Source organism: Chiloscyllium plagiosum, unplaced genomic scaffold (assembly GCF_037043375.1).
Source record: "Chiloscyllium plagiosum isolate Xiang-an unplaced genomic scaffold, Cpla_swu_hap1 HiC_scaffold_4, whole genome shotgun sequence".
NCBI lineage: Eukaryota > Metazoa > Chordata > Chondrichthyes > Orectolobiformes > Hemiscylliidae > Chiloscyllium > Chiloscyllium plagiosum.
The window spans coordinates 111,860,190-111,886,911 of NW_028270142.1; the positions used below are offsets into that span (position 1 = coordinate 111,860,190).

Here is a 26,722-nt window from a genome sequence, read left to right on the forward strand (position 1 = left end):
ACTTTTATTATCCTAATGCCTTCCTTGCTTCATTACAATGCTGTACTTGTCCACTACCACTTTGAGATGTATGCAAGCCTTTAAGGTGTTTGCTTGCAGTAATGTAAAGATTTCCCCTCCAGGGTCTGTTTATGGATTCTTGTGTTGGATCAGCAAAGTCAGTCCTGTCCAGTGTTTGTATTATTGGATTGGCAATCCAGATAATCGAACTAGTAATATAAAGAACTACACTTCACTTCAACTAAATTAAAAATTTAACTTGCAGGTAAAATCTAGAAATAAAAAGCAGACATCAGTAAAAATGACCAAGCTACCAAATTGTCATTTAAAAATGCTATTGGTTCACTCACTCAGCTTCAGCAAGAAACCTACCATCACTATCCAGTTTGTAACGTAAGACCCACTGCATTGTAATTCCAGAAAAAGGCCCACCACCACTACTTGGAACAAATCGCAATTTGGCCTTCAAAACAGGCCTTTTAAAATTAAGTTCAGGATCCAGAAAATGATTCTGGAGGAATCTGTCTGAAAGTTTGGGACTCTGCCTTTATCTGAAAATAAAAATTTTTAAACTCTTTACTTGTTGTTACTGTGTTTTTAACATCTTACTCATTGTCAATTCGTGTGTGAGTGACCCTCTTCAGTCTGTGTTGGGCTGACCGCTTTTGTTACTTTTCAAAACCATACAATGCAATATCTGAGTTGATCACAAGAGGGTGCTCCTCAGTTCATGCCTTTCTGAATAAATGTTATGGCTGAGGGTGGAGCTTAGTCATTCCTATTCCTTGCCTGCATGTACACTTCAAGTGTTTAGATACTTGTGCAAACAAGGAGGGAGTAGACGCTAAAGGGCAAAATACAGCAGATGCCAGTAATCTGAAATGCAAACAGTAAGTGCAGGAAAAACTCAACAGATCTGGCAGCTTCTGGAGAGAGAAACAACTAATATTTCAAGACCAACATCACATAATAAGCCCTTCAGTCTGTCTGCTTTCTCCTTTTTCAGCCTCCTGTCTGTCTTGTTCATGCGCTCTACTGAATTCCATCCAACCAGTTTTTGTACGATGTCCCGCAATCCTGCTGACTGCCTTCATATCAGACCATATATACTTTTCAGACCAATAATTACTTGTCTCTTGAACTGAAATTTACTGACTCTCAGTGCCTTTCCATGTAATGTAATATAGCCCAATGTTAATTATTCATTGGTTTTGCCATTGCATTTGTACTAGTCACTTGTTTAACTCTTGATCAAGGGTAATTGTAAACTTACCAAAAGGAACAATGTGTTGATTTTTCAATTTTCTTTTTTAAAAATCAGGTTAATGCAAATTTTTTTAAACCTGAAAACAAAACTGTCTTCACCACATATACCTTGGATCATCAAGGGGGAATGGTCTTGCTGCATAAGATCAGGTGACCATAACTAAGTGCTCTACATGAGGTCTGGCAAACACTTTCTATAGCAACACTGTAGTCACCCTTTTTGTCCTCTGTTCCCAACTTATTGGAACCGATGTGGAATGGAGCTGTTTAGGGGTTTGAACATTGAGATTTGTGGTAGAATCTAATGAGAATTCTGCCAAGGCCTATCTCTGACTTCCAACTCTATGCTTTTGTTTAGTTGAGATGAGTTTGTTTGAGCAGGGGCATTGTCAAATTGAAAGGATTGCAGTTTGTTAAACATTTTAACACAACACTTTTTAATATTCAGCTTCCTGTCTTGCCGAACAAGCTAGAATTCAAAACTCTTACATGGAAGTCAGTGGTTATCTGGCAACCTCTGTCTGCTACTTTTCTCTCAAAGACTGGGTTGGACACTGACATTAGCACCTCACCCTATTTTTGTAGACATTGGTATCTGACATTTACCAGTCAAAGAACTCTCCTGGCACAAATCGAATCCACTTGCAGTACACTTCTGCACTTTAATGCTGCACCAGCAACAATAAACCAACTATAAACTGTTGCTTATTGTCAGTACTTAATCACTTTGACCCTAACTGGATGCTCCAACATCTCTGCCTTACATTGCTTTAACTTCTAGCACTTTTTTTAGTCACCTCAGCTAAAGATACCAGACTCCTATTATTTCTGCTTTGGCTTGCTACTTAGTGCAGACACAAAGCCAGGAAGCTTGTCATGGTGGTCAGCAGGCTGCAGTCAATTCAAGGGAGAATTTTGCTGTGCTCAGGGTCCTGGCACAGTAAGTCAATGGAAGCTTCCAATACCAGTCCAGGGATTTGGAAACAGTCAATTAGCAGCTTGGGACTATCAGTCATGATGTCACCTAAAAGGGTGAGCAACTGAATGTTGAGCAAAGTCTACTGACCTGTGTAACAACCTCTGACCAGGTTGGCGTGGTCTTGTCATTGCCTCAGAGGTGAATGCATTGCCCTGTACAGTAGGATCTTTAAGCCACACAGTGGGGTACCATTGGCTGGGTGTACAAATGGCTTTGTAAGATGATGCCACGCTAGGGATAACCACTCACTTCTGTAAAATCCAATGCATAAAGCATTGTTCCAAGGACAGTGGTAAGATGGGGCACAAGTTGGGCAAGAGGAATGTCATGGCGTGGATAGGTAGTTAATGAAGTGATTTTGGTAAGATGTAGTGAGAAATCACTGGGCTTCATGGTATAAAACCCTCCAATGAACACTATGCAACTTGCACTCAAAGGTTCTGCCCAACGTTTGTCAATACGTGACTCCAGTGAACCAGTATGATGTGGTATTGTGGATACTTATTCTTTAAAAAAAAACTTAGTTATATGTATGATTTTATACCAAGCCACCTCTAATTTTTTGACCCTGGTTGGATAGGTTATAGAGCATTGGCAAGGTCAGTGCCTGAATCCATCTTTATTGGAGCATGGTGCCATGAAGCATTCTAAAATACACCATGGGTGGAATAAGCTCTCCACTAATAGAGCACCAAGAGTTAAGTGAAATCAAGGACTGGAAAAATGCTTCAGTAAAGCAGCTGTAACTATAATGCTTCCTTATAAAAATAAAATTAGATGGGCCTGTGCCAACCTGCAATGAGGAGAGCTGTCAAAAATGGTCTATTGCCTTCAACTAAGCCAATAATGTCATAAGGTAATGATGTCATCAAGGCTGATTCTGAAGGGAAATGGGCTTGGTTAGAGTATCTTTGGGACTCCTCTGGAGACTGGAAGGCAGTATATGTTCGAATATTGGCCTTTCACCTCCTTGATCTGGCTCCAAATCCAGCCAAGACTGATGGGATGGAAAATCAGTGTGGGTTAAAACCATTTTCATTCCTCTTCTTGACCTAGGTTCAAATTTGTATGATACATAAGGGATAAAGGGATCTCTTTCCCTCCCTGTCTGCCTCTGATTTTTGAGCTGTTTGCTAATCTCTGCTTGTCTCAATTTGTGTGGTTTTTCTTTAAACTTTATCGTCACCATGTGCATGGGTAGTTGCGATTAGGAGTGGTAAGGTGGTGGTTGGTATGCCTGAGTGCAGGGGGGCCCAAAGAGGTATGCACATATTAAACTGCAGGGCTTGGGGGCAATTGGACCCTCAAGGGAGGAAACCCACCTGGGTCCTTGGTCTCTCTCTGCACACAGCCATTGACTCAAGTGGACCCTTGGGCTGCTGGAGAAAGGCCCCTCCAAGATGCTGGCACATTCACTACACAGTGGGGGTGGCCAGCCTAGCACGATCAACATGCTAGCAACCAGTTTAACATTATCTACTATAAATAGACCCTCCAGTCTGAAAACCTACCTCCTTGCAGCAGGCAACCAAGCTTTCAGACCCAGGTCCCAACTGTACTTCTGAATCCCCTGCCTCCATTCCTACCACCCAGTATCTAGTTAGAGTGAGCTGTTCTTTATCTTTTTTTAATTCTGTCCTCTGCAGAGATTCTAGGCACGATTTCTATTCCATATCTCTGCCTTCTGTGAAGACATTATTTTATCTTTAATGATCTGAATTAGTCAGTCATACAGCATGGAAACAGACCTTTTGGTTCAACTAGTCCACGCTGACCATGTTCCCAAGCTAAACAAGTCCCACCTATCTGCACTTGGCCCGTATCCCTCCACCTTTTCCTATTCATGAACTTATCCAAATGTCTTTAAACCTTGCAACTGTACCTGCATCCACCACTTTCCTGCAGTTCATTCCACATACGAACAACTCTGCTTTTTTTTTTTAAAAGTTGCGTCACCTGTCCTTTCTTAAGCTCTCGCTCACGCTCTCGCTCCTTTTTAATGTGTCCCCTAGTTTTGAAGTCCTCCACATCCCCCACCCCAGGGAAATGACCCTTGTCATTCACTTAAAACTTTTTTCTATGCCCCTCATGATTTTATAAACCACAATATGGTCACCCCTCAACCTCCCACCCTCCAGTGAAAAAGGTCAGCCTTTCCAGTCAGTCTTAACTCAAACCGTCCATTCCCAGCAACATTCTGATAAATCTTTCTGAACCTCCAGTTTAATAATATCCTTCCTCCAAGTGTGAACAGAACTGAACACTACTCCAACTGTTAGTACCTGGTGCAGGTAGAGAAGACACTTGCTTACCTATAGGTTTGTGACACAGGGTTACTGAAGTTGTTAGGACAGGATAGGCAAGAGCTAGATGTGCTTATGATATCACTTTCCCCAGAAGTCATTTACTATTTTAAGGAATGTTCTTGAAACAATAAGTATTACTGACAGCTGAGGTCAATAGCATTGGATTAAATATATAGGGCTAATTTTTTTGGCTAAGTCTGACTTGAAGTTTTCTTAACTTCAAGCCATGAGGCCTAGTGAGTGTTCTCTCCATCTTGCATCATGGCAGACTGAAGTCAGTGGCCTGCTTTGTGGGAGAAATCTAGAGGGCCCTGCTGGATGATGTGGCACAGCTGGGAGTTCTTCTGACCCCAGGACTCTGCCAAGCTGGTCTGAGTTTGCCACCTAGCTTAGTGGTCTTCTCCATCTTGAGGAATATCATTAATGTAGGCAGGTCAGTGGCCTTCCAACAGCCCCCTAATGTGCCATCTTTTCAATATCTCCCACTTGCTCTATCTGCTACAGTACCAACCTGCCACCAAGGCTTGTGCTCTATTGCCTGCAACATCTCCCTTGCTCTCTCCCACTTTTGACAGGATCAACTTTGCATAACCTCTGCTGTCTACTGTCTCTCTTGGCACAACTGTGTACCTGCACCAACAGTAAAAGCTGTGCCACTGCTTTCATCCTTTATAATACCTGCCTCATGCACCCTCAAGGACAACAGGCCATAATAAGGTGGCGAGAATCTGTCATTCAGCTCCTTCCCTCTTGAGAGATGGCTGATTCTGATCCCTAACAGGGCCTGGACTGAGCAGAGGTGTACACTGCTGGGAAACTGGGCAAAGGCTGTCCTCATCGACTGACACCTGTTGACAACTGCTGAGCTCCCTGGTGGTGTCTGTTAGCTAGCAAGACAAAACTGAAGTTCTATGAGCCTTAGTTCTGGCTGAGGAGGGTAAAGTGCAAAAAGAAGGCAAGCCAATTCAAGGTGGAAATGCTGAGAAACCAGATTGCTTGCTCGCTTACCGAAACTAAGCATGGAGATGTAGTCCGGTCCCATCTGAGCTGAATGCTTGTCTGAGTGCAGTGTTTTTGCTGCAACGTTACAATGATTGCCAGTGCAACATTAAATTGTAGAGCCCTCCTGAATGTGGATCAGACATGTGCTGAGTGTTCTTAGAGGCTCTGAAATGTTGGATGAAGAGTGCATGGGGCTAGTGCAAATGGAGTGTTGGTGCCTTTCTCAAAGATGAAAGTCCTTGAGAGCAGGTGGCAAGCCGAACTCACTGGTTTCCTTGAGATTTTTCCTAGCATCTTTAAGATGGGTGTCTGAATACTAATGAGTGAGGTGTGGCACTAAAGGCATTTAGCAATCGATGAGTGTCAATTGACATCTCTCTGGTGCCTAGGAAGAATCTCAACCATTTATGAAATGTGTGTATGATGGAGCAACATGATCCCAATTTGGAGATGGGCCTCACTGCACCTGTTACCTAATGTTGCTACACAACTTGCTAAAGGCCACATCTCCCATGCATTTCACCATCATTTTTGAACTCAAAATGCTGTACTTTTGGAAATACAGGTCTTACCGGATATGTTGTCTCTTTTTGTCTTTTTAGGGTCAAATATCAATAAAACTAGTACCTCACCACTAACTACAATACAAGAGATTCCTGTCATTGTTATGCTGGTTGTATGTGAGATGGAGTTGTGCTGAAGCAGTCTCATAGCTTTCAGCAGCGCACACCGTACAAAAAAAACTTCCTGATACTCAGTCATCCTCCAATGAGGGAGACCCTCCCTGGGAATTAGTAAGCAAATAAAATGGGGTTTCCTGCTGGGTTAATACTAGCAGTGGCAGGTTAAGCCCTTTTATTATATGGATATTCATTGCCCACAAGAGCTTCAACTTATTTTGGAATGGAAAGGCCATCCATTAGTCTTCCTGCCATGGACTTAATTGGGGTGGAGGTGGAAATATCAGTGTCCAACCACCACTGTCCCTGACTAAGTGCATTCTTTGGAGGTGCCAGTGTTGGACTGGGGTGGACAGTGTTTAAAAATCACAACACCCGGTTGTAGTCCAACAGACTTATTTGGAAGCACTAGTTTTCAGAGTAATGCTCCTTCAGGTGGTTGTTGAGTATATGATCGTATGACAGAATTTTATAGCAAACGTTTAGTGTGATGTAACTGAAATTGTTTTGAAAAAGGACCTAGATTGTTTAAGTCATCTCTTAGAATGGGCATGTTGGTTTCAGTTATTTCATGTAAATCCCACAACTTAAAGTTCACTTGAGAATGTAACTTTAACAATAGGTGCCATGTTGGCCCAGATAATGCACTGAAGGCATGACTTGGTAGGTGACTTGGATTAGCCCTGCACCTTTAATTTATTTTTTGGTCTTTCTCCCCTTCCTTCTGTTTTAGTGCTCTGTTCTGAGCCATCTTTCATCAAGAAGGGCTGTGCTGTGGAAACCTAAGCTGCTGTTGCGGATTCCACTTGGCAACTGCTAACTGCAGCATGTTTCAGATCAGCAGCTCTTGTTGGGAAGGCACAGAAGTGTCCATCACTCTGATACAGCAGTCTGGGTAGTATTCTCAGGAACATGATTTTTGCTTAAGTATTTGGTTAAAGAGCTTTGAATTTAAACCTTGGTTTTGTTGACCATTTTCATTCAGAAAAGCAATAGGATGTATATATGCTATAAAGTCTAAGACTAGAGTAATTGATGGAGTTTGATTTAGATAATCCTCTTCCTTTTTGCAACTTTTCTCTATCCAACACATTAATTGGACTAGTCTGTCTTCTGTTTCCCAGAAAGTGCTAGTTAAGCTGGGTAAGGGGTCACTTTCTGTGATCCTGTGTGAATGACCATCCCATCCCATCCAAGTAATAAGAGTCTATGAATTAGTCCCATTTCACAGGATGGAAACAAACCATTCAGCCCATCAGGTTTGCATTCCTTCGGAAAAGCATCCCACCCAGACCCGACCTCCTATCCTTTTGTAACCGTTTTTCCATGATTAATCCAGAGTTTGCACATCCCTGGATGCTATGAGCAATTTAGTATGGCCATTCCACCTATGCAGCCCATCTTTGGACTGAGGAAACCAGAGCACCTGGATGAAACCCATGCAGACACTGGGAGAATGTGCAAGCTCCATACAGTTAGGTTCATTTCCACCAGAGTCCCTGGTCCTGTAAGGCAGCAGTGCTAACCACAGAACTAATGCTCTTTCTGCCTTCCATTTCTCTCCACCCAACCATTTAGTCTCACTTCCCATGTGAATGTTTATTTTTTTTCTTAATGTTTTTAGGTATGGGATATCACATTGGGACTGAAATTGAAGTTTTCATTAACTAGTCAATTACCTGACCTCTGAAAAATGCTCGGCTCCAACTCTCTTACCTGAAATGAAAAGTTGTCTATTTCATCACACGGACCTCTCTCACATCTTAACCAATAAAACCTTTGCAAGTCTCACCTCTTTATTGTTCTTTCATGAATAACAATAGTAAATGAGATTCCAATCTTGCTTTAATTGTTTCAAAGGCTTTTCCATGACCTCGAATTATTGAAAATATTCCAATAAGCTAGGAAGGACAATTGGAAAGAGAAATTGAATCTCAAAAATCTAGGTAGTCCTATAGCCAATGAATTACTTTTGGAGTTTAGCCAATATTGGATGAAACAAAACCGCCATTTGCCCACAAGCAGCAATGGGATAATGGCCAGGCAATTTCTTGTTGATGTTAATTGACAGATAATATTATCCAGCTCCCAAACATGAACATCACTTGTTCTGGGATTGACCTATGAAAGAACTGAAACCAACGTGATCATTCTAAAAGATGAGACTTAACAAACAATCCAATTCTTTTTTTCAAAATATAATTTCAGTTGCATGACTAAACTTTTTGCTATAAATGGTGTCTCAATCTTTTACTCCACAATCACCTGATGAAGGAGCAACACTCCGAAAGCTAGTACTTCCAAATAAACCTGTTCGACTATAACCTGGTGTTGTGATTTTCTTTTAACCATTTAATATCATTGCTTTCTTTGAAATTAGTGCTTTGGGCTAACTTTCTTTTATCCTCCTCTGAAAGATAACTGATCCAAAAGCCCAAGACCCCCACACTCCGTGCTGCGCAAAAGTGTTAGCTTGGAATATTGCTCAGGCCTCTGAAATGGAACTCCCTCCGAGTTTGCCATTTGATTTGCTTTTTCTAAAGTTTGGGTTGGTGCAAATATTCTTCAGTGTCAGTAAGCTTGCAGCCTGACTTTGCAAAGCAATTCTCAACTGCCTAATGCACTGTATAAAGTGGCTGTCCCTCTACTGCTGTCAGCTTATTTCTGTTTGTTTCAGTGAAGGCTTTGGATTTTTCACTCTTGGACCACTTATTTTTGTCTAATCAACTACAAAAGATGTCAATCTAGACAGATTGTGGCCTCAGCTGGCCTTAACATACTTCTAGAAATGAACATCAGCAGAAAATCTGAATTTTCACCCTATCGACTACAAATAACCCTAGCTTACTGTTCAAATGAAGAATGGACTAAGGTCAGAATTTGGCTGTCTCCATTTCACGATGGAGACAGTTGTGAACTCTTGAGATGAATGGTTTGAGGTTGGGCTGCCTTCTGATTTCTTTACAACTCTCTTTTTAATATAATCTAAACTAAATGTGAAAAGCTGCTTTAAGAGAATAACCACATGCCATTCATTTCCGTGTGGACTATTTTAATCACCTGACATTATTTAATTGGAAGTCCATGGCACACTTTTTCAAAATTTTTTTTCTGGGAATCTTTACAGATCGTCTCAGGATGAGTCTGAAAAGAAATGATCATGACCACCACCTCCAATCACTTTATTGTGGTGAATTTTCCATGTGATTTACAATTGCCCATAATGTATATAATGACTACTTCCATACCTCAAGTGCCTCAAACATTTTAGAAACAGGCAGTATTTCTTGAAGTCCTGTTACTGTTACCACATGCAAAATTGGTGTCCATTTTGAACAGCGGAGTCCCACTAACCATCTCAGGGGAGCTGGTTTTCACAATAACTAACTGCAAATTATTTCTGTCTTGACCATAGAGCTCTTTGTATTGACTTCATAACGTTTAAGATCAGAGTCATTTTTCACTTGTAAAAAGGTGATGTCACTGCCAGCTGCTTAGTACCAAGTTTGCAAGAATTGGCTAGAGGCAAATGGTTCTGCAGCTGAGAACTTTGGCTAATAGGAAGGAACTGTAGAGAGTTGATAGATAGTAGAGCACAATTTCTATGACACCTCATAGAAATTTGCAATTTCTATGACACCTCATTATGGAATAGCCAATGGTTCATAACCAACGAAATGCATTTGAGGCCCCCTCTCCCTCTCCCCCTGTTACACAGCAGCAATTTTACATGTGGCAAGATCCCAAAGACAGCAATGAGATGAACTGCCATTTGTATCTAATGGCAGCTGTTGATGTTTGGGCAACTCCCTTTTTTAACTTAGAGTTGTGGACAACTGCAACATCAACATAAACTACCAGGTACCCAACTGAACAGACAGAGCCTTACTTTAATAACTTGCCCAAAGAACTGCAAATTTCAAATTTGCTTTTGAATTATGGACAACATGGATGACCCCAGCATTTACTGGGCTGGAGAAGATATCAATGGTATAGGTACTGCAGATATTTCAAACAATGCATAATTGCAATTAGAGCATAACCTATAAATTTATGGTCATGTAGCAGAAAGCAGTGCAAAGCTATAACCTCCTGATTTGATTCTAGCATAGGAGCTACCCTCCAATACATCGAGTAAAGATGGGCAAATAGAGTTGAAGTGCAGATAATCTGTTCTCTCATTGAAAGGGTGAAGCTAAATGATGAAATGTCCTCCCATTCCTTACATTCTACCAGGACTGGTGGAAAAGTGAAGTGAGCTTCAATCCAGATCTAATGCATTAAACACCTAACCTGGGAGTGTTTTGATGAAACAAAATAGAGGAGGATCAAGTATTGAGGCCACACTGCAGTCTAGAATCGTATGCTATTGCATATTATGTGGAATGGGGGTGTGTAGCTTATGTTAAAAAAAATTTCTTTGAGGAAGAATGTCCTTTTTTTTTCTCTCCAATTTCAACATTAATGTCATTTTTTCTTTTTCCTCGTTCTGCTTTCCTTCACAGTTTAACTGGTAATGAACCACTCACCATCTTGCCTCTGACTCAAGAAACCGAATTGACACACGGGAAGGCTCACTTCAAGGTCTGTGACCGTCTGAAGCTGGAGCGGAAACAACGGCGAATGTGCCGGCGGGACCCTGGAGTGGCAGAGACCCTCATGGAAGCAATCAGTATGAGTGCCCTTGAGTGTCAGTACCAGTTCAGGTTTGAGAGGTGGAACTGCACCCTGGAGGGGCGGTACAGGACAAGCCTTTTGAGGAGAGGTTAGTTGGAGCTCTTCCTGTACTGTTCATTCCTTAATATCCTGTGTCACCTTCACTGTATAATTGCTGTACAATGTATTTTTGAGAAGTAAGGTGGGAGAAGGGTTGCTGACATTCCAACACTGGCTCCAGCTATGACCCATTCCCAATAGACAGTGGTTTTCTGTTTGAATGTAACAGATTCAAAACAATCCTATGAAATATAGGGCTGGATTTTATTGTATTTTTGGCCTCACTTTTTTATATTTTGACTGAAGCTAGAAAATATGAATAGCCAACCCACTCCAAGGAGGCTGTTGGGAGAGTTTTAAATATGATATTGCTATTCTTCCCTTAATTCAGTGTACAGATTTGAGAGCAAAGTTAACAATGACACTTTATCTATTGCATTTGGACACTTGTATTCAATACATCAACTGTGTGTACTTCACAAACTCCAGTTATTAAAATAGTTTACCCTCAACAAATCTGTTCTGCCTTTCTTTAACCTGCCTTTTCCTAAGTGGATATTAACTTAATCCTGAATCATTATTTCTAAAAGCTCAACTGAACCATGGATGCTGGAAATCAAACTGCTGGAAAACTTCAGCAGGTCTGGTAGTATCTTGGAGGGAAATCAGTTAACATTTCAGAACTGAAATTACTGGACCCAAAACATTAACTCTGTTTTCTCTCCACAGATGCTGCCGGACCTGCTGAGTTTTTTTTTTTCCAACAATTTCTTTTTTAAAATTTCTAGAAGCCTTATTATCAATGTTGAGCAAATTGATTTTGTAGTTTCTGGGTTTATCTCTACACCCATTATTTTCTTGAATAAGAAAATGTTTGATTTTCCAGTAGTGACACCACCCAGAGTCTCTAAGACTGAACTTATGGTCAGTGCGTCCACAATTTAATATCTGTGGATACATCCTATCCTGGCCAGGCTCCTGATACAGACTAAGTGTAGATAACCTATCCAATATCTACTCTTTTTTTTATATACCATTTTAAACCCACCGAGTTTCTAAGCAACCTCTTTCACCATGCAATAGACAGCATCTCTCCTTCCTGCCTAATTGCAGAAGGTAAATGTGAACTGTGCTCAACCAGTCTGCTTGTTTGAAAGCCTAAACAGTGCCCAGGCATACATGTGATTCTGCTATTGGACAGTACTTACTAAATCAAGACTGCTATGAATTTAGAGGAAACTAATTTAATATCAGTCAAACTTGCAAGTGCTTCATTAGTATGTGCTAGAAGATACAAATATACTCAACCAGAACCTCGCGTAAGAAGAGTTTCTGCATAAACTTTTCATTGTCATTTAACCCCTTTAATTTTTGCAGCATTCCTGTAGCAGACGCCTGATAGGTCAGTCAATCTGTCTCAGCAAGGACTAACATCGACAGTTAAAATGCTTTGGTTCCTTAGCTATAGCCAAATAGTCTCTTTGATCCCTCTAATATATCCTTTCCCTCTTGCTCTGCAATGTTCTCTTCAACCAATACTGCCACCACTCCAATTTTCCTACCTTGAACCATTTTGTACCCAGGAATATTTAATATCAAGTGCTATTATTTTATGAACCAGGCTTGTTATAGCTACATATTTCCATATTGTAATCTTTACCCTTAAACTTAGTGCAATAAATAAGATGGCTTTTTCATTCACATGCACAGGAGTCCAGGTTTAAACTTTACTGTTCCCTTCCTTACTCTGAAACTCAACTCCCCAATAACTCACTCCCTCCTGTACCATGATTTGTGTTCTCCTTGATCCTGTGCACCTTGGTCTTTTCTTTTTGATATTACCTCCTTGTTCCCACACCCCTGCTAAGTTGCATTGAACCTTTCCCAATAGCAAACTGGCCCACAAGGAAATCAGTCCCAGTTATTTGTGTACCCTGTCCCTCCTGTATAGGTCCCATCTCTGCCAGAGCCAGTCCCTAATACCATGCATCTGAAGCATTTCCTTTTTTTGTTTTATGTCTACTCCATGTGCTTGCACATTGGACCAAGTAATCCAACCAGTTACTACTTTTGAAGGCCTGCATGTTGATTTCTTGCCTAACTCTCTGAATTCTGACAGAATGACCACATCCATCCATCTTCCTATGCCATTTCATACAAAGATGGGACCATGTCTATTCTCCACCCCAGCCACCATGGAATGGCCTAAGAATGTTGCTATTTCATAGATTTGCAACCCAACTGATCAAATTTGTCCAATCCCAAATGACCTCCATTATTGCCACCCCTTCATTCAGCATCTCCACACTGATCAATATCCGTGCCAGTCCCTTATTTGACCTTCCTCCCATTGCCTACTATTGAGACCCTCACTGATCTGCTCCTCACCCAATTGGTAATTCAGATTGTCAGTCACTTGGTGTTCAATTGGTAAGTGATATGCTGTTGAATTAAATTCAACATATTGGGGAATCTTTAATACCAAGGATTTCTTCCACCTCGTGCTTGACCCAGAAACAAGTCATGTAACAGCTGAAATTTGTTTTAGTCCTTTGCTGTTTATTTGTATCCACTTTCCCTTTTTATCCCTTGACTTTACTCAGGTCAGGTGATGGGTTAGGACTCTTAAAGCTGTTCCTTGCACTTTTTTTTTCTTGAAAAATAAACTGGAATATGCTTTGAGGGCCAGGCTATCCTGCAACTAAAGTACTATGCAAAGTCCTTTCTTTTTTTTTGTAAATTTGGTTTTCAGTGTCAGCTTGGCTCAAAGACTGGTTGGAATGCAGTCAATCTCCATTTTAACAAATAAACATCTTGAATGGAGGGCCAATGACCATTTGTTCTTAAACAGTTTTCTTTGTCTAAAATTTCTCTCTGTCTCTCTGTCTCTCTTCCCCTTCTCTCTCTCCCTCCCTCAATGAGGAGAACCTCTGGTGGTGGAAAGATTTGGGAATTATGGGTCAATCATCTGCTCCTCCCAGGCTCTGGCATTTGGCGTGGGTTATGTCTGAAATGACTCACATACTATACTCCAGACTGTTTGGATTCTTAAAGAAACCCATCAAATTTTTCTTTGTATAAATCAATAGTAATTGTTTCTACCTGCTACAAAGGTCACTCACTCACTCACTCCAGAACTAGGAGCACTTTCTTGAAAATAGGTTATTTACTTGAACACTTGACTATCCTTCTGGAGATGTGACTGTAGCAACCTGTCGCCCAATTCAAGGTATCTATCAGGGGCAGCACCAAAAATGTACAGCCTGCTACTGGAAACCATCGTTCTCAGGAGATTGGTTTCCCTGATCAATACTATGGGTGAACTGGAGAGATGATCTATGTTTAGATTTTAAATGTGGTGAGCTCAATAGTGTGTAGTAAATAGACATGAGCCATGGCACTGTTCTGCATTCTAATTCAATTCGAAAGTGAACAGTCTTGCTCAAAATCCAGGGTGGATGTCGGAAATTAAATATCACACTGGAGTAATGGGTATTTTTCTTGGATTGATATGGAGTCACATTTCTGGAACAAGGAAAGATTTTAGCGGCAGTTGAAGTTGTGCTGCATTTGCACTGGTATGGATGAGGAAGCTCACTGACCATGTACCATACCAGTGTATTATCTGACAAAAGGAGGGCAAGTGTCATTAGCCCGAGATGTACATTTTTAAAACCTAGAACCAAGGAATCGAGTGGGGAAGATAATGACAAATGGAAGGAAAATTTGCAGAGGAAAGATTACCTAGATGGAGAGAAACAGATGTGGGAATGATAACAGGCCAAAGGGAACCAACCAGAGGTAAAAAGACCTACAATCAGGTCTGAAAGGGGTAGATGGAGAAAGAGGGAAAAGGCACGGAGGGTGACACAGGACATACAAAGTACTATTACATTCCTTTCCTAAATGTATATTTTGTAACTGAAACGTGAGAAAATGTCTTTGGAAGCTAAAATTTGGAAGTGTCTCCAGAGCAAGTTTTAAAAAAACTACAAATGAGTAGGAGAAAGACTCAGACTCAGTAAAGCAGTAGAATGAAAGTGAATAAGAACATCAAGTAATGCAGACCCATGGTAAAGTTACTGGGATTTGCACTGCCCAGGTATTCAGTGCACAAGTGCCCAATCAAGCTGAGCATGATAACATGATCAGCTCATTGTAATTTTTTTATGGTGGAGACATGGGGATTTTGCAGCTGGATCACTGGCCAGTGGCTGCCTGTAAAGTGCTTCATTTACTTTTTGTTCCTTTTTTTTTAATACAAAGGCCCCATGCAAAAATTGGCTGTATTAGGACATGGGGCAACTGAGCCAATAATGAAGGATGGTCCCTGTTAACTAAAAGCTTTACTCTGGAGTTAAATAGAATTGGCTTTCATTGAGTTGTGATTCATTTGTCTACAGCACTACTCAAGGTGTCCAATAACACTTTAAAGTGTTTTAATTCTGAAATAAATTTGGGTTCCTGATGAACACAGTTGAATACAAGGTAGAACTATACTACTTTCTGCATTTACTGGTATTTATCCCTACCTGGTGACTAATGGCACCCTCTGGTCACCATATGATTATCCTTAGATCTCTAAGCATTCTCTGAATATCTGACCATATTTCCTGCCCTGGGGGAAAAAACTTAAGTGGAAGTTGGTAAAAGGGTGCCCCTATACTGAGAGAAATGACAGTGGCAAATATTAAAAACTTGGATGGATAAATGTACTGCTAACATGCACGGACAGTGTCAGTGCTTCTGAACTTTAACCTGAAGAGTGCAGTTCAACAAGACAAATTAAATTCAATTTTCCAGACTAAGTTCTGGCAATAAATTGTTGACATGCATTGAAATGGGCCTGTCACCACTGTTTTTAAAAACCCAACTGGTTCATTAATTTTGGGAAAATAACCTGCTGCCCTTCCTCAGTCTGGACTATTTACTCCAGTACCATATCACTTTTGTTGATTTTATTAATTGCAATCTGAAGTGGCCTAGCAAGCCATTCAGTTGAACTAGGCTGTTGCACTGTGGTGATTTAAGAAAGGTGACTTACTATCACCATTTTGGCCCACCTGTGAAGGACAATAAATGCTGGCCCTGCACCAGATCACAGGAAGAAATCGCAAAAAAACTAATATGGAGCAGAGCAAGGGGCTTGAATTCTTCATGTTAGGCAGCACAGTGGCTCAGTGTTTAATACTGCTGCCTTACAGCACTGGTGATCCAGGTTTGATTCCACCCTTTGGCAACTGTCTGTGTGGAGTCTACCATCTTCCTGTGACTGTTGGTTTCCTTCCTTAGTCCAAAGATGTGCAGATTAGGTGGATAGTCGATGCTAAATTCCCCTATAGTGTCCAGGGATGTGCAGGCTAGGTGGATTAGTGTGATGCTGGAAAAGCACAGCTGGTCCGGCAGCATTCCAGGAGCAGGAGAGTTGCTATTTCAGGCAAAAGCTCTTCCTGATGAAGGGCTTATGCATTAAACATCAATTCTCCTGCTCCTCGGAGGCTGCCTGACCTGCTGTGCTTTTCCAGCACCACCCTCTCAACTCTAATCTCCAGCATCTGCAGTCCTCACTTAGGCTAGATGGATTAGCCATGGGAAAATGTAGGGTTACAGGGATAGGGTAGGGAAAGGGTGAATGCTCTTCAGAGGGTCAGTGTGGATTTGATGGGCCCAATGGCCTGGCTCCACAGTATAGAATTCTGATTCTACATTGACAATTAGTGTCAAACCCGGTGAGCTTGAGCACTTGAGTTACTTTTTTTGGATAACGTCCATTTCTGTGTCTGTGTGTGGCTCTCTTTCAGTGATGAAGATAGACAGTGATACATATATCAGAAAAGAGCAGACTGAGAAAAAAGGCCAATGAAGACTTCCAGACAGGAATTGACAGGCAGATTAGTGCATGAGGCAGCCTTGGTATTTGAACCCATAATCAAGAGGCTAAGGAGCAGACCTCAATTGTTTCTTCCACTGAAACAACTATTAAACTTGACTTTTCATATTTTTAATGAGAAATTAATATAGCATTTTTGTCCAAGAGGACAAGTACATTTGACTGTAATTATTTTTTCCATTTTGAATTGCCTTGCCAGCAAAAAGGTTATGAGTTTATTACGGCACATCTGGCATACAGCATGCTGATTTATGAGCCTTGGTATGACTTCTGCAAGCTGTACACTTCAGAAACTCCATATATGCAATATTATCTAATTAAAAATTAAATTGCACACTTTGCTTTCTCTCTTATAAAACATGTGTAAAGAATAAAAGAATCTCTCACCACAAACTTGTGACTTGTCCAATATCAGATAAAACTGACTAATAGTCAAGATGTTGCCCACTTGTTGTACAAGCTGTTGTCCGAATCTAGCTCCAGCATTGTGGCAGATGCATTAAGCTGTGCACTTTCAACTGGGCAACTATATTCTGGAAAAAATGAGAGCTATGTTGATTAAGAAGTAAGATTGCTAAATATGATTATTGTGCTTTTTAAAATTTAGGTATGAAAATGGATTGTGAATGAGAAATTTTAGTGCAAGGAAGTGAAGCAGTGTCCCACTCTGGTGTTTTTTGGTGAGCATCAAGGCCTTGGGAAATGGTACAGGTTAACTAGAGTTTTAAAATAAAAAAAAAAAGTCCCTTCACACTTCCATTATGCACAGGGTTCAATACTCAGCACTCTCTTCAATTTTGAGTATCTCACCCACTGTGTGATAGCAAACCATTTTCATGTAGAAAGGTTCAGCAAGGACAGGATTTTTGGACTTGAAGATACTCAGCAGGATTCCGGTGGTCTGTGAGCTCATGTTCAGTAAGGTGGTTAGGTGTATATTTTCTAGAGAGGGGGAAGGAATGGCTGGCCCTTGGAATGCAATCGGTGTGGGGCCAGGAGATTAGAAAGAAATCTAGAGAATTAGGGCTAGGTCTTGTAATATGACCTAGGCTGGGATGCTCTGAAGTTTGGTCCTAAGGTGGGGTTTAGGTGAGTAAGGTTGGGAATAAAATTGGACATTACCTGACTGGACAGAACTGACCAAGGACAGTTCTTTGCTTTTCTCCTCTACACAGCTTAGCACTGGTTTCACCAGAGGTTGTCAACCCTAGTACTTTCTGGTCAGGAGGATTAAAGCTTCCTGTTTGCATATATTAATAGACTTTTGACATGGTAAATATATCTGTTTGGCCCATACCAAAATGGTAGAATTCTGTTCACATACCACAGACACCATTTTGGATACAAAATTGCACCTTGCAGCATTGGAAATATAGTTTGGAGCCAGTGTTGTTCCCCCCCACCCCACCCATACCTCCTTTTTAAGGTTTCTTTACAAAGATCTGGTGACAAGATCAGATTCCAAAAGCTTGAGAAAATTGTTCAGTTGGGCTCATTGCTTTCTTCTGTTGAGTCTATTTCACGTTACTATTAATTGTGACAATGTTTGCAGATTTCACAAAAAAATGTAGAAGATCCAAAAGGATGGAGATCACATGTATCTGAGCAACACTTTCCCAGAATAGGAAAGTATACAGATTGATTGAATCAATGTGTCTTTTCTCAAATCCTACTTTTTCACATTGTAACATTGCAATTTGCCACACAGCTATCTCTTGGTGCCTCATTTTAATAAGACTGCCAACCCAGTAGAATTCTGATAATTTAATTTTTCTACTGTGGACTTGTACAGTTGCATGTTATTTGCTAATAGGCACAAGGCCCCTTGCTTATAAGCAAGAAGGGATAGAGAGGTACTGGGGAAAAGGGAAACTTTCCATTTGTCAGTTTTCACTATTAAATCTAAATTTTGAGTTCAACTTTGTAACCCATTAGCACATTTGTTTAACCACCATCCATATCTCTCCTCAATGTTACCATGGTAAGAGGGTTTTGCTTTGCATGCTAGATTCCCTGTTGTGTAGCCAGAATGAATTCTTCTCTTCTGACTTGCATACAGCTGCCTGCATAGAGGGAGTTGCCTGAAAGGAACTTATCATAGCAGAATGGCCACACTAGCTGCCCTCTATCTTGGACATCTATGAAGGATCATGGATCACAGCATGGAGTCGTTCAGCCCATCAACTGCTGACAGCTTTTGCCAGTGCCATTTAGTTAGTCTTCTTCCCTGGCTTTTCCCTATGGCTCTGCAAGTGCCTTGCTTTCAGGGTTTTTGAAATTTCCTTTTCAAAAGCATGATTATAGCTTGTACCTACCACACGCTTAGGCTGTGTGCTCCAGACCCTAACCATGTGATAACAACTATTTGTCCAGAAACCTTCAAAGAGTGTCTTATCTCTTTTTCTAAATACAGAATTTCATTAACTTGATTCCTCCATAGGCTGCTTAACTCAGTCTTAAAGGCTTTAAAGTTTTTCCATGACCTTACCATCTCCTTTTCATTTTTGATTTTATTTATTGTCACATGCATTGTTACAATAGTGAAAAGTATTGCATGATGTCAATGCTCTCCAGCACCATCTTCTAATGCAGAAGTAAACCAGACAGAATATAAAATTAGGAATAAAGTTTAAAAATTCCACATTGCAGTCCTTCAGTGCTTAGCCATAAGACCGTAAGACATAGGAGCGGAAGTAAGGCCATTCGGCCCATCGAGTCCACTCCGCCATTCAATCATGGCTGATGGGCATTTCAACTCCACTTACCCGCATTCTCCCCGTAGCCCTTAATTCCTTGTGACATCAAGAATTTATCAATTTCTTCCTTGAAGACATTTAGCGTCCCAGCCTCCACTGCACTCTGCGGCAATGAATTCCACAGGCCCACCACTCCCTGGCAGAAGAAATGTCTCCGCATTTCTGTTCTGAATTTACCCCCTCTAATTCTAAGGCTGTGTCCACGGGTCCTAGTCTCCTCGCCTAACGGAAACAATTTCCATGGGCCTGGGTCCGATACTGAGACCAACATCAGCATAAAGCATTGGGCCAGCTTTGCTTCCCTTTGACCCACCACCACAGAACTGTGGTGCCATTCTTTGGCACCATCTTGCCTCTAAGGATTTTCCACTTGTGTTGAATCTAACTGTATAGTTAATCAGTTGGCCTTTGTGTTCACTCTCTCTACAGTTGGTCTCTTGAGCCTGATTTTTTATTTTTCATTCTCAGGTTCCGGTTAATGTAAGTCTTGTCAGAAGGTGGGGTGAGTTTTGGGTTTGTTGGTTAATGTCACTGCCATACAGCATAGACAGGCTTTTCCCTACGGCCGGTTGAGACTGGGGGAAAAAATAATGGAGAGAGCTGCATTATGACAGCTGGGGAAATTTCCCAGTGCTGAGTCTAGATATGAATTGATGATTCATTGAATAGAAGTTGTTGGGCGATATTTATTTAATAAATATATAAATTTTAATATTGAAGAAACTTCAAGGCTACCAATACACTACCAGTGGTGAAAAATCCCCACATACCGAGTGGGAGGCCATCAGTGTGAGTGTTCAGGGAGATTGGGGCTGGAAGCAATCTCCCAGCATGTCATAGGCTCCTACAAATGTTGTTTCCCCCTCTTTCCCCCCCCCCCCACCATTAATATACCTATCCCACAATCCATTACATTGGCCAAGGCATTAAATATAAATTCCCCACTCGCCTCAATTTCCCTCCTAGCCAAGCAACCCTAGAATTCAAGGCCATACCTATACTCTGACAAATGATCTATGGTTCAATGGAAGTGCTCTTGGCTCTTGATTTCTGGAAGATCCAAGGTACCCTAACCACTTGACATTCTAACCTCACACTTGCATTATACACTTAGCGACATTGATAGCTCCTGTGAAAGACTGTTTGTGCTGCTGGATATTTAAGTCAGAGAATACTGCAACACTGCTGTGCAAAATGGAGTGTTGTTTGCCTCCCCTCCCTCCAGTACAAGGACACAGTTTGATTAGCAGGATAGTCTGTATTTTTGCATGATGCATAATTGGAATCTCCTGCCAGAAATATGGAGCTCTTTCTTGATGCAGCAATAATAGGAGCAGAGTGGCAATCCAGCTGACTGGCCCACTCTAGAAAGTCTGGCCCAAAGTTCATGCCCAGGATTGATACTGAGATGCCTCTGAGATGGGCAATAACAGAAGAAAATGAATTGTTTAGCGTCAACATTAAAAAGACTCTGCCACCCCCACTATGAAAAAGGCTGCAGATGGTGGCCAACTGTATCCTGTGGGATTCCACTACTGGCATTTTTCACAACTCAGGGTAGAGCCTGTGTCTGGCTCTGCACAGCACCCTCACTAAGAGCAGAGATGAGACCTAGAATATTGCATGTGTTGGAATCTTCATTTGACAGCTTTAGTGTACAAAGCAGCCCATATTGCCATCTGGGCTGCATTAACTTATGGTGCCTTCACTGGAAATACTGTGATGTAGAATATTTAGCAGTCAATTCCTACACAGTCTCTCAAGAGTAACCAGGTAATCTGTTTTGGTGATGCTTGATGAATAAGAATAGTTAGTTTTCCTTTGTAGACTCAATGGGCTGAAGGGGCCATTTTTAACTGTAAGCCTCTATGATTCTAAGTATTGGCTAAAATATTGATTAAACTCCCTTCTCATGAAAATATTCTCACAGGATCTTTTACTTTAATGTATCTGAAAGTCAACACTTTGGTCAGTGCAGCATTTGTTCAGTGATGTACTGGATTGTTAGTCTAGTTCCTCATGCTTTGAAAGGGAGACTCCTGGCATAATTTGAAATCAGACTCTTCACCTCTGTCATGCTTTCTGCCTTTAAACCTCTGGCTTTTAAACTCTAAGACTGAATCAAACATTCTGGATGCCAAGCAAAACCTATCATTGCTTTAAATACTCCGACCTACATTTAATACCAAGAAGAATTAATTGATTTTGTTTCTCTCTAAGGTTTTAAAGAGACTGCCTTCCTATATGCCATTTCTTCTGCTGGATTGACTCATGCCCTTGCCAAAGCTTGCAGTGCTGGACGAATGGAGCGATGTACCTGTGATGAAGCTCCTGACTTGGAAAACCGGGAAGCTTGGCAGTGGGGCGGCTGTGGGGACAATCTCAAGTACAGCAACAAGTTTGTCAAAGAGTTTATGGGACAAAAGAAATCCAACAAAGATTTACGAGCCCGTGTAGATCTGCACAATACCAACGTTGGTGTCAAGGTGAGTGGTCACCAGTGACCAAGCTGACTTTGTTTTGAAGGGTGATTGAATCCGTAGTGTTCTGAAAGCAACACAAATGTTTAACTTGTATGAGTTCATGGTAGTCTTGCTCCAGGGTTTGAGTACATCAAATTAATGTTTCACACTCAATGAAAAAAAAATGACCCTGTTTCAGTTCCTCTGTTCCTTGCCACACAAGTTTCTAAGAATCTTTTGGCTGTTTACGCAATGAAATAAGATGTAATTTCAAGGTTCAGTCTTAAGCTGGAAAAGAACTGTTCTATTGAAATGCTGGTGCATTTTCCCAAACTTGATTCAGTATATGATGTCTATGGTATATACAAGGTGAATGATGAGCTTGTATGAGCAGCCTACTCTGATCATTCTGACCACCCCTCTCACATCCACAGAGTGCAGAAGAATGCCCACCTTAGCACTTCAGGGGTTTAAAATGAACAACAAGGTTTCAGAAATGTTGTGGAACCACAAATAAGCCCCAACACACAATACACAAGTATGAATTTGGGAAGTGGGAAGTATTCCTTACCAGTCTAGCTGGAGCAAAATCAGCTAAAGTTTCAGCAGTTCAGAAATGACTACAACCAGTTTCTCATGGATAGGAAGTAAATGCTATCCTTGCTAACATGGATCACAGTCCACAATAATAATAATAATTATTGCAATGAATTAATTTAGAAACGCATGAAAATAAATGCTAGCAGCAACATTCTGCAAACAGTAATGACAAATTTTGAAGCAACATTTGCCCTTTTTGAGGGAGGAACATTGGCTGAGACATAAAAACTCTGTTCTTTTTTTGATTTTAAGGGATTTTTAAGATCTATCAAATGCCTCACCCAGTACCTCTGAAAATGTTTAAAGCTCATCGCTATAACACTGAAATTCCAGCCTGATTCTGTTTTGCGATTTGAGATGACAATATTTTGATTCTGGAGGAAAGTCTTCCACCAACTGAGCCCCTTCCTACTTGCTTCTGATTTGACAATTATGACCTGGTTTTCTGTCTACTTAAAGGGCACAATTGCCAGAGCAGGATTTTTTTATTTAGTTGTGCTTTTATGTGCCAGAAGGATTAGAAGGTCTTGTTAACCATTAGCCGAAGAATGGTAAGTTGCACACAGCTGTTTTTGTAGTGATTTCATGTGTCGGCAATGGGGTTCTTCTGTCCATGAATTGAGTTTCACCATCACACCAGATGAAAAATCAAACTGCCAAGTGCTTTCTAGGAAGGCTTTCTTAAAAGCTAACTCCATTTTTAATCAGGGGGTGCATGGCCACTCCTGGATTTTGATATCACCGTGGGACTCTGCAGCACGCAGCTGACTTTAATAAAACCCAAGAGTTGCCAAGCTATTTGCCTTTGTAGTGCTGAACCTAATACAGCTTTTAAGTTTGTTTTTTGATGTAAATGTCAAGCTTGTAAAGAGACTAATCTAAAGTAGAAATGCATTCAGTTAGGCAGGGGGTGAAAAAGCAGAGGGAATGCTTCCAGCTCCCAGTTTGGGAGCAAACTGCTTTGAAGGAATTCATACCAATGTTGTTCTTTTATTACAGCCCCAGCCTTCAGACACTCAGTTTCCACTCTGTTCCTGTGCATTAAGTAGACCACCTGTCTAAATTTCAATGCTAGAATTCTTCTGGCTCAATTTCATTCCTTCCTCCCCTTTGTAACCAGGCCATCTACACAGACAATAACTTAGAGACCAGATATAGTGGTACAGGACTCACGGGAGTAGTGAATTTGTGCAAAGAGACGAGGTCCTCCCATTCAATTTGTCATGAAGCTGAAGAGCTGTGGAAACACTAGGACTACAACAGGAAAATTCCTCTTCTAAACTGGTTTGCTTTGTACCCATCATATCCCATTTTTTTAAAGGCCTCCCCCAACTAGCCGATTGTGTGCCCATCTCCATTATAGCACATCACGAAGCTCTGATTGTTGCTGCAGCTTAACAGATGAAAACCTGATTCCAAGGTGGATCCAATCTTCCAAGCCTCAATATTGTATAGCCACAGTGGAAGACATGAGGTTCAAATAATGTAGAAGATTACTTCACACAGCCTAAAGCATGCCTTGCACCAACTCACCTCCCTTGTAAATATCACTAAGGGCTACAATACTGTGGTGATGGACAGCATCCTCTGGCTCCCTAGGGTCAACAGATTAGTAATAACAAGCAGCACAGCAATTTCCTGCCATTGTTTCATCCACACATTCAATGAATACTGCTCCTCAACCCACCAGTTTGGGCACAATCCAATTTCTAGATTTCTGACCCACCTCTCCTACTCAAGACAGACTGGAGTTTCTTGAAAGATGCACCATATGGATTACTACCAACTTGCTAGACAGTTAATGGCATGTGAATTGTAAACTGATGCATACAGATTAATTAGCAAACTATTCCATGCAACTACCTGGAAGTAATCTAGATGGCTGGTGATCAGTGTTTCACTAAACAATCCCAGTGTTCCAATTTACGTATGTCATAGCACACCCCAATGTGTAAATGGTGTGAATATATTTAAAATAAGAATGTCACTACTCAACAATGGGTTTCTCTATTTGGAGATGGGATTTTACATTCACCTGTTCTCCCCATTCCAGTTTCCCTCTAATAGAAGTTAAATAGTCTCTGGTCATGTTGAAATCAATTAGTCTTTTGTCATCTTGACAGGCCTGGTTAAACATGATTGTTATTGCTAGCTTTTTATTCTGCTGCCGAGACACAATGGTGATTTTATAAAATTAGCTTATTGTTTGAAAACTCTACTTCTCCGTCACACTCTTTAGGGAGAAAAAACTGTCTCCATACTCTGTCTGATTTACATGTAACTCCAGACCCAAAGCAATGTGGTTTGTTCATGACTGCTTTCTGAAATGAACTTGCAAGCCTCTCAGATTACCAAAATCATTGCTAAACTAATTTAATTGTACAGATACCTGACATCAAACTGTGCTGCAGGCACAGTCTCACCAGATCTGTAAATCCTGAAACCACCTGGGCTCTTCAGCCAAAAATTTGATCAGCTGTTCAGTAGACTGTTTTACTTAATCCGACTCAGAGCCATGGATTTCTCAAATGTTCCCAACTCCTCCTCCATTAGCTGTAGAAACCTCCTGTTAGGAGGTATACAGCCAGGAGGGAGTTGCCTTGGGAGTTCTCGACATTACTGTCTGCCCCATGAAGTCTCATGACATTGGAACAAACGTGGGCAAGGAGACCCCTCAGTAATTGCCGTCCACCACCCTCCCTCAATGAAAGAGTGCAAGTCGAACACCCTTTGGATAAAATACCATGAACAGCAAGGGGGAAGAATGTGTGCTGTGAGTGAGGGACTTCAGTTTTCAGCATCACCATTACTGAACTAGTTGACTTGCCCCTGAAAGACACAACAGATTGGGTGAGAGAACCAATATGAAAAAAAGTTAAGATGATAAACTAGAAAATTGTCCATCCTTGTCTTGTCCTGGGAAAAAAAAGTGTAAATGTAATACAGTCAATTACTACCAATTAGTCTATTCAATTGGTTGCTTGAGTCATCATTTATCATCTGGATCCAAACATAAAGAAAAGAACTGGATTCCAGTCTAGCCTTTGAATGTAACATCACGGGCCACTGGTAAATTGAAGTCAGTGAGAACTGGGGTAAGCTCTCCATTGACTGAAGGAAACTGGTTGTGGTTGCTGACACAATGGGCTGAATAGTTGCCTTCTATGCCATAACATTTCTGTGATTGTTGGAGGTTAGTCATCTTTCTCCCAGAATATCTGTAGGAAAACCAGAGGGTAGTATCATAGGCCAGCTGTTTTATTAATGACCTTGCCTCCAACATATGATCTGAATTGGACATGATTGACTGTGTGCATTGTTCATTTGCAACTCCCCTGATAATGAAATAGTCTTACCTGCATGAAAACCTGGAAATCTTTCAGACTTAGGCTTGTACTTGACAAGTATCAACAGACGTTCCCAGCACATCTGAATCGTTTGCCATCAATATCCTTGTCACCACTATGGATCAAACATTTAACTGAATCAATCACATCACTGATGCTACAAGAGTGTCAAGCTAGGAATTCTGCAGCATGTGTCACTTCCTGACTCCTCAGAACTTTTTCACCTACAAAGCACAGGTCAGGACTGAAATATTATCCACTTGAAAAGCTCAACTGTGTCCAGGACAAAACTACCTATTTGGCACCCCATCTAACCCCTGAATAATTTACACCCTCCATCACAGATGCTGTGGTGCGAACCAGCTACAAGATGAATTGTAACCATTTGCCAAGGCTGTCTTCAACAGCACCTTTCAAACACATCTCTATGCCTAGAAGGACAAGGGCAGCAGCTGCATTGGCACAGTTCCCCAATATTTCTCTCTCCATGTGCTATTTTGTAAATATTTCACTGTTCCTTTTGCTGCTGTGTCAAAATCATGGAACTCCATCCATAATAGCACTGAATGTGCTTTCATCACATGACCTGCAGTAGTTCAGGAAGTCTGTTCACCATCACCTTTCTCAAATTCAGTTCAGATTAGACAATAAATTCCAGCCTTTCCAGAGGTACTCACATCCCATGTGAGCTTTTCAAAAAGGAGCATGCTACATGGTG

At 41.0% G+C, this 26,722-nt stretch overlaps 1 protein-coding gene across 2 annotated transcripts in view; it reads left to right on the plus strand.

The window, feature by feature from the left end:
* The window catches only part of wnt9a (wingless-type MMTV integration site family, member 9A), an 84,091-nt gene that overhangs the window by 17,216 nt on the left and 40,153 nt on the right, over positions 1 to 26,722 (plus strand). For both annotated transcript variants that reach the window (XM_043687930.2, XM_043687931.2), the window contains 2 exons: positions 10,739 to 10,998; positions 21,816 to 22,081. In XM_043687930.2, the coding sequence (XP_043543865.1) occupies positions 10,739 to 10,998; positions 21,816 to 22,081 (526 nt within the window). The remainder of the gene's footprint in view (positions 1 to 10,738; positions 10,999 to 21,815; positions 22,082 to 26,722) is intronic.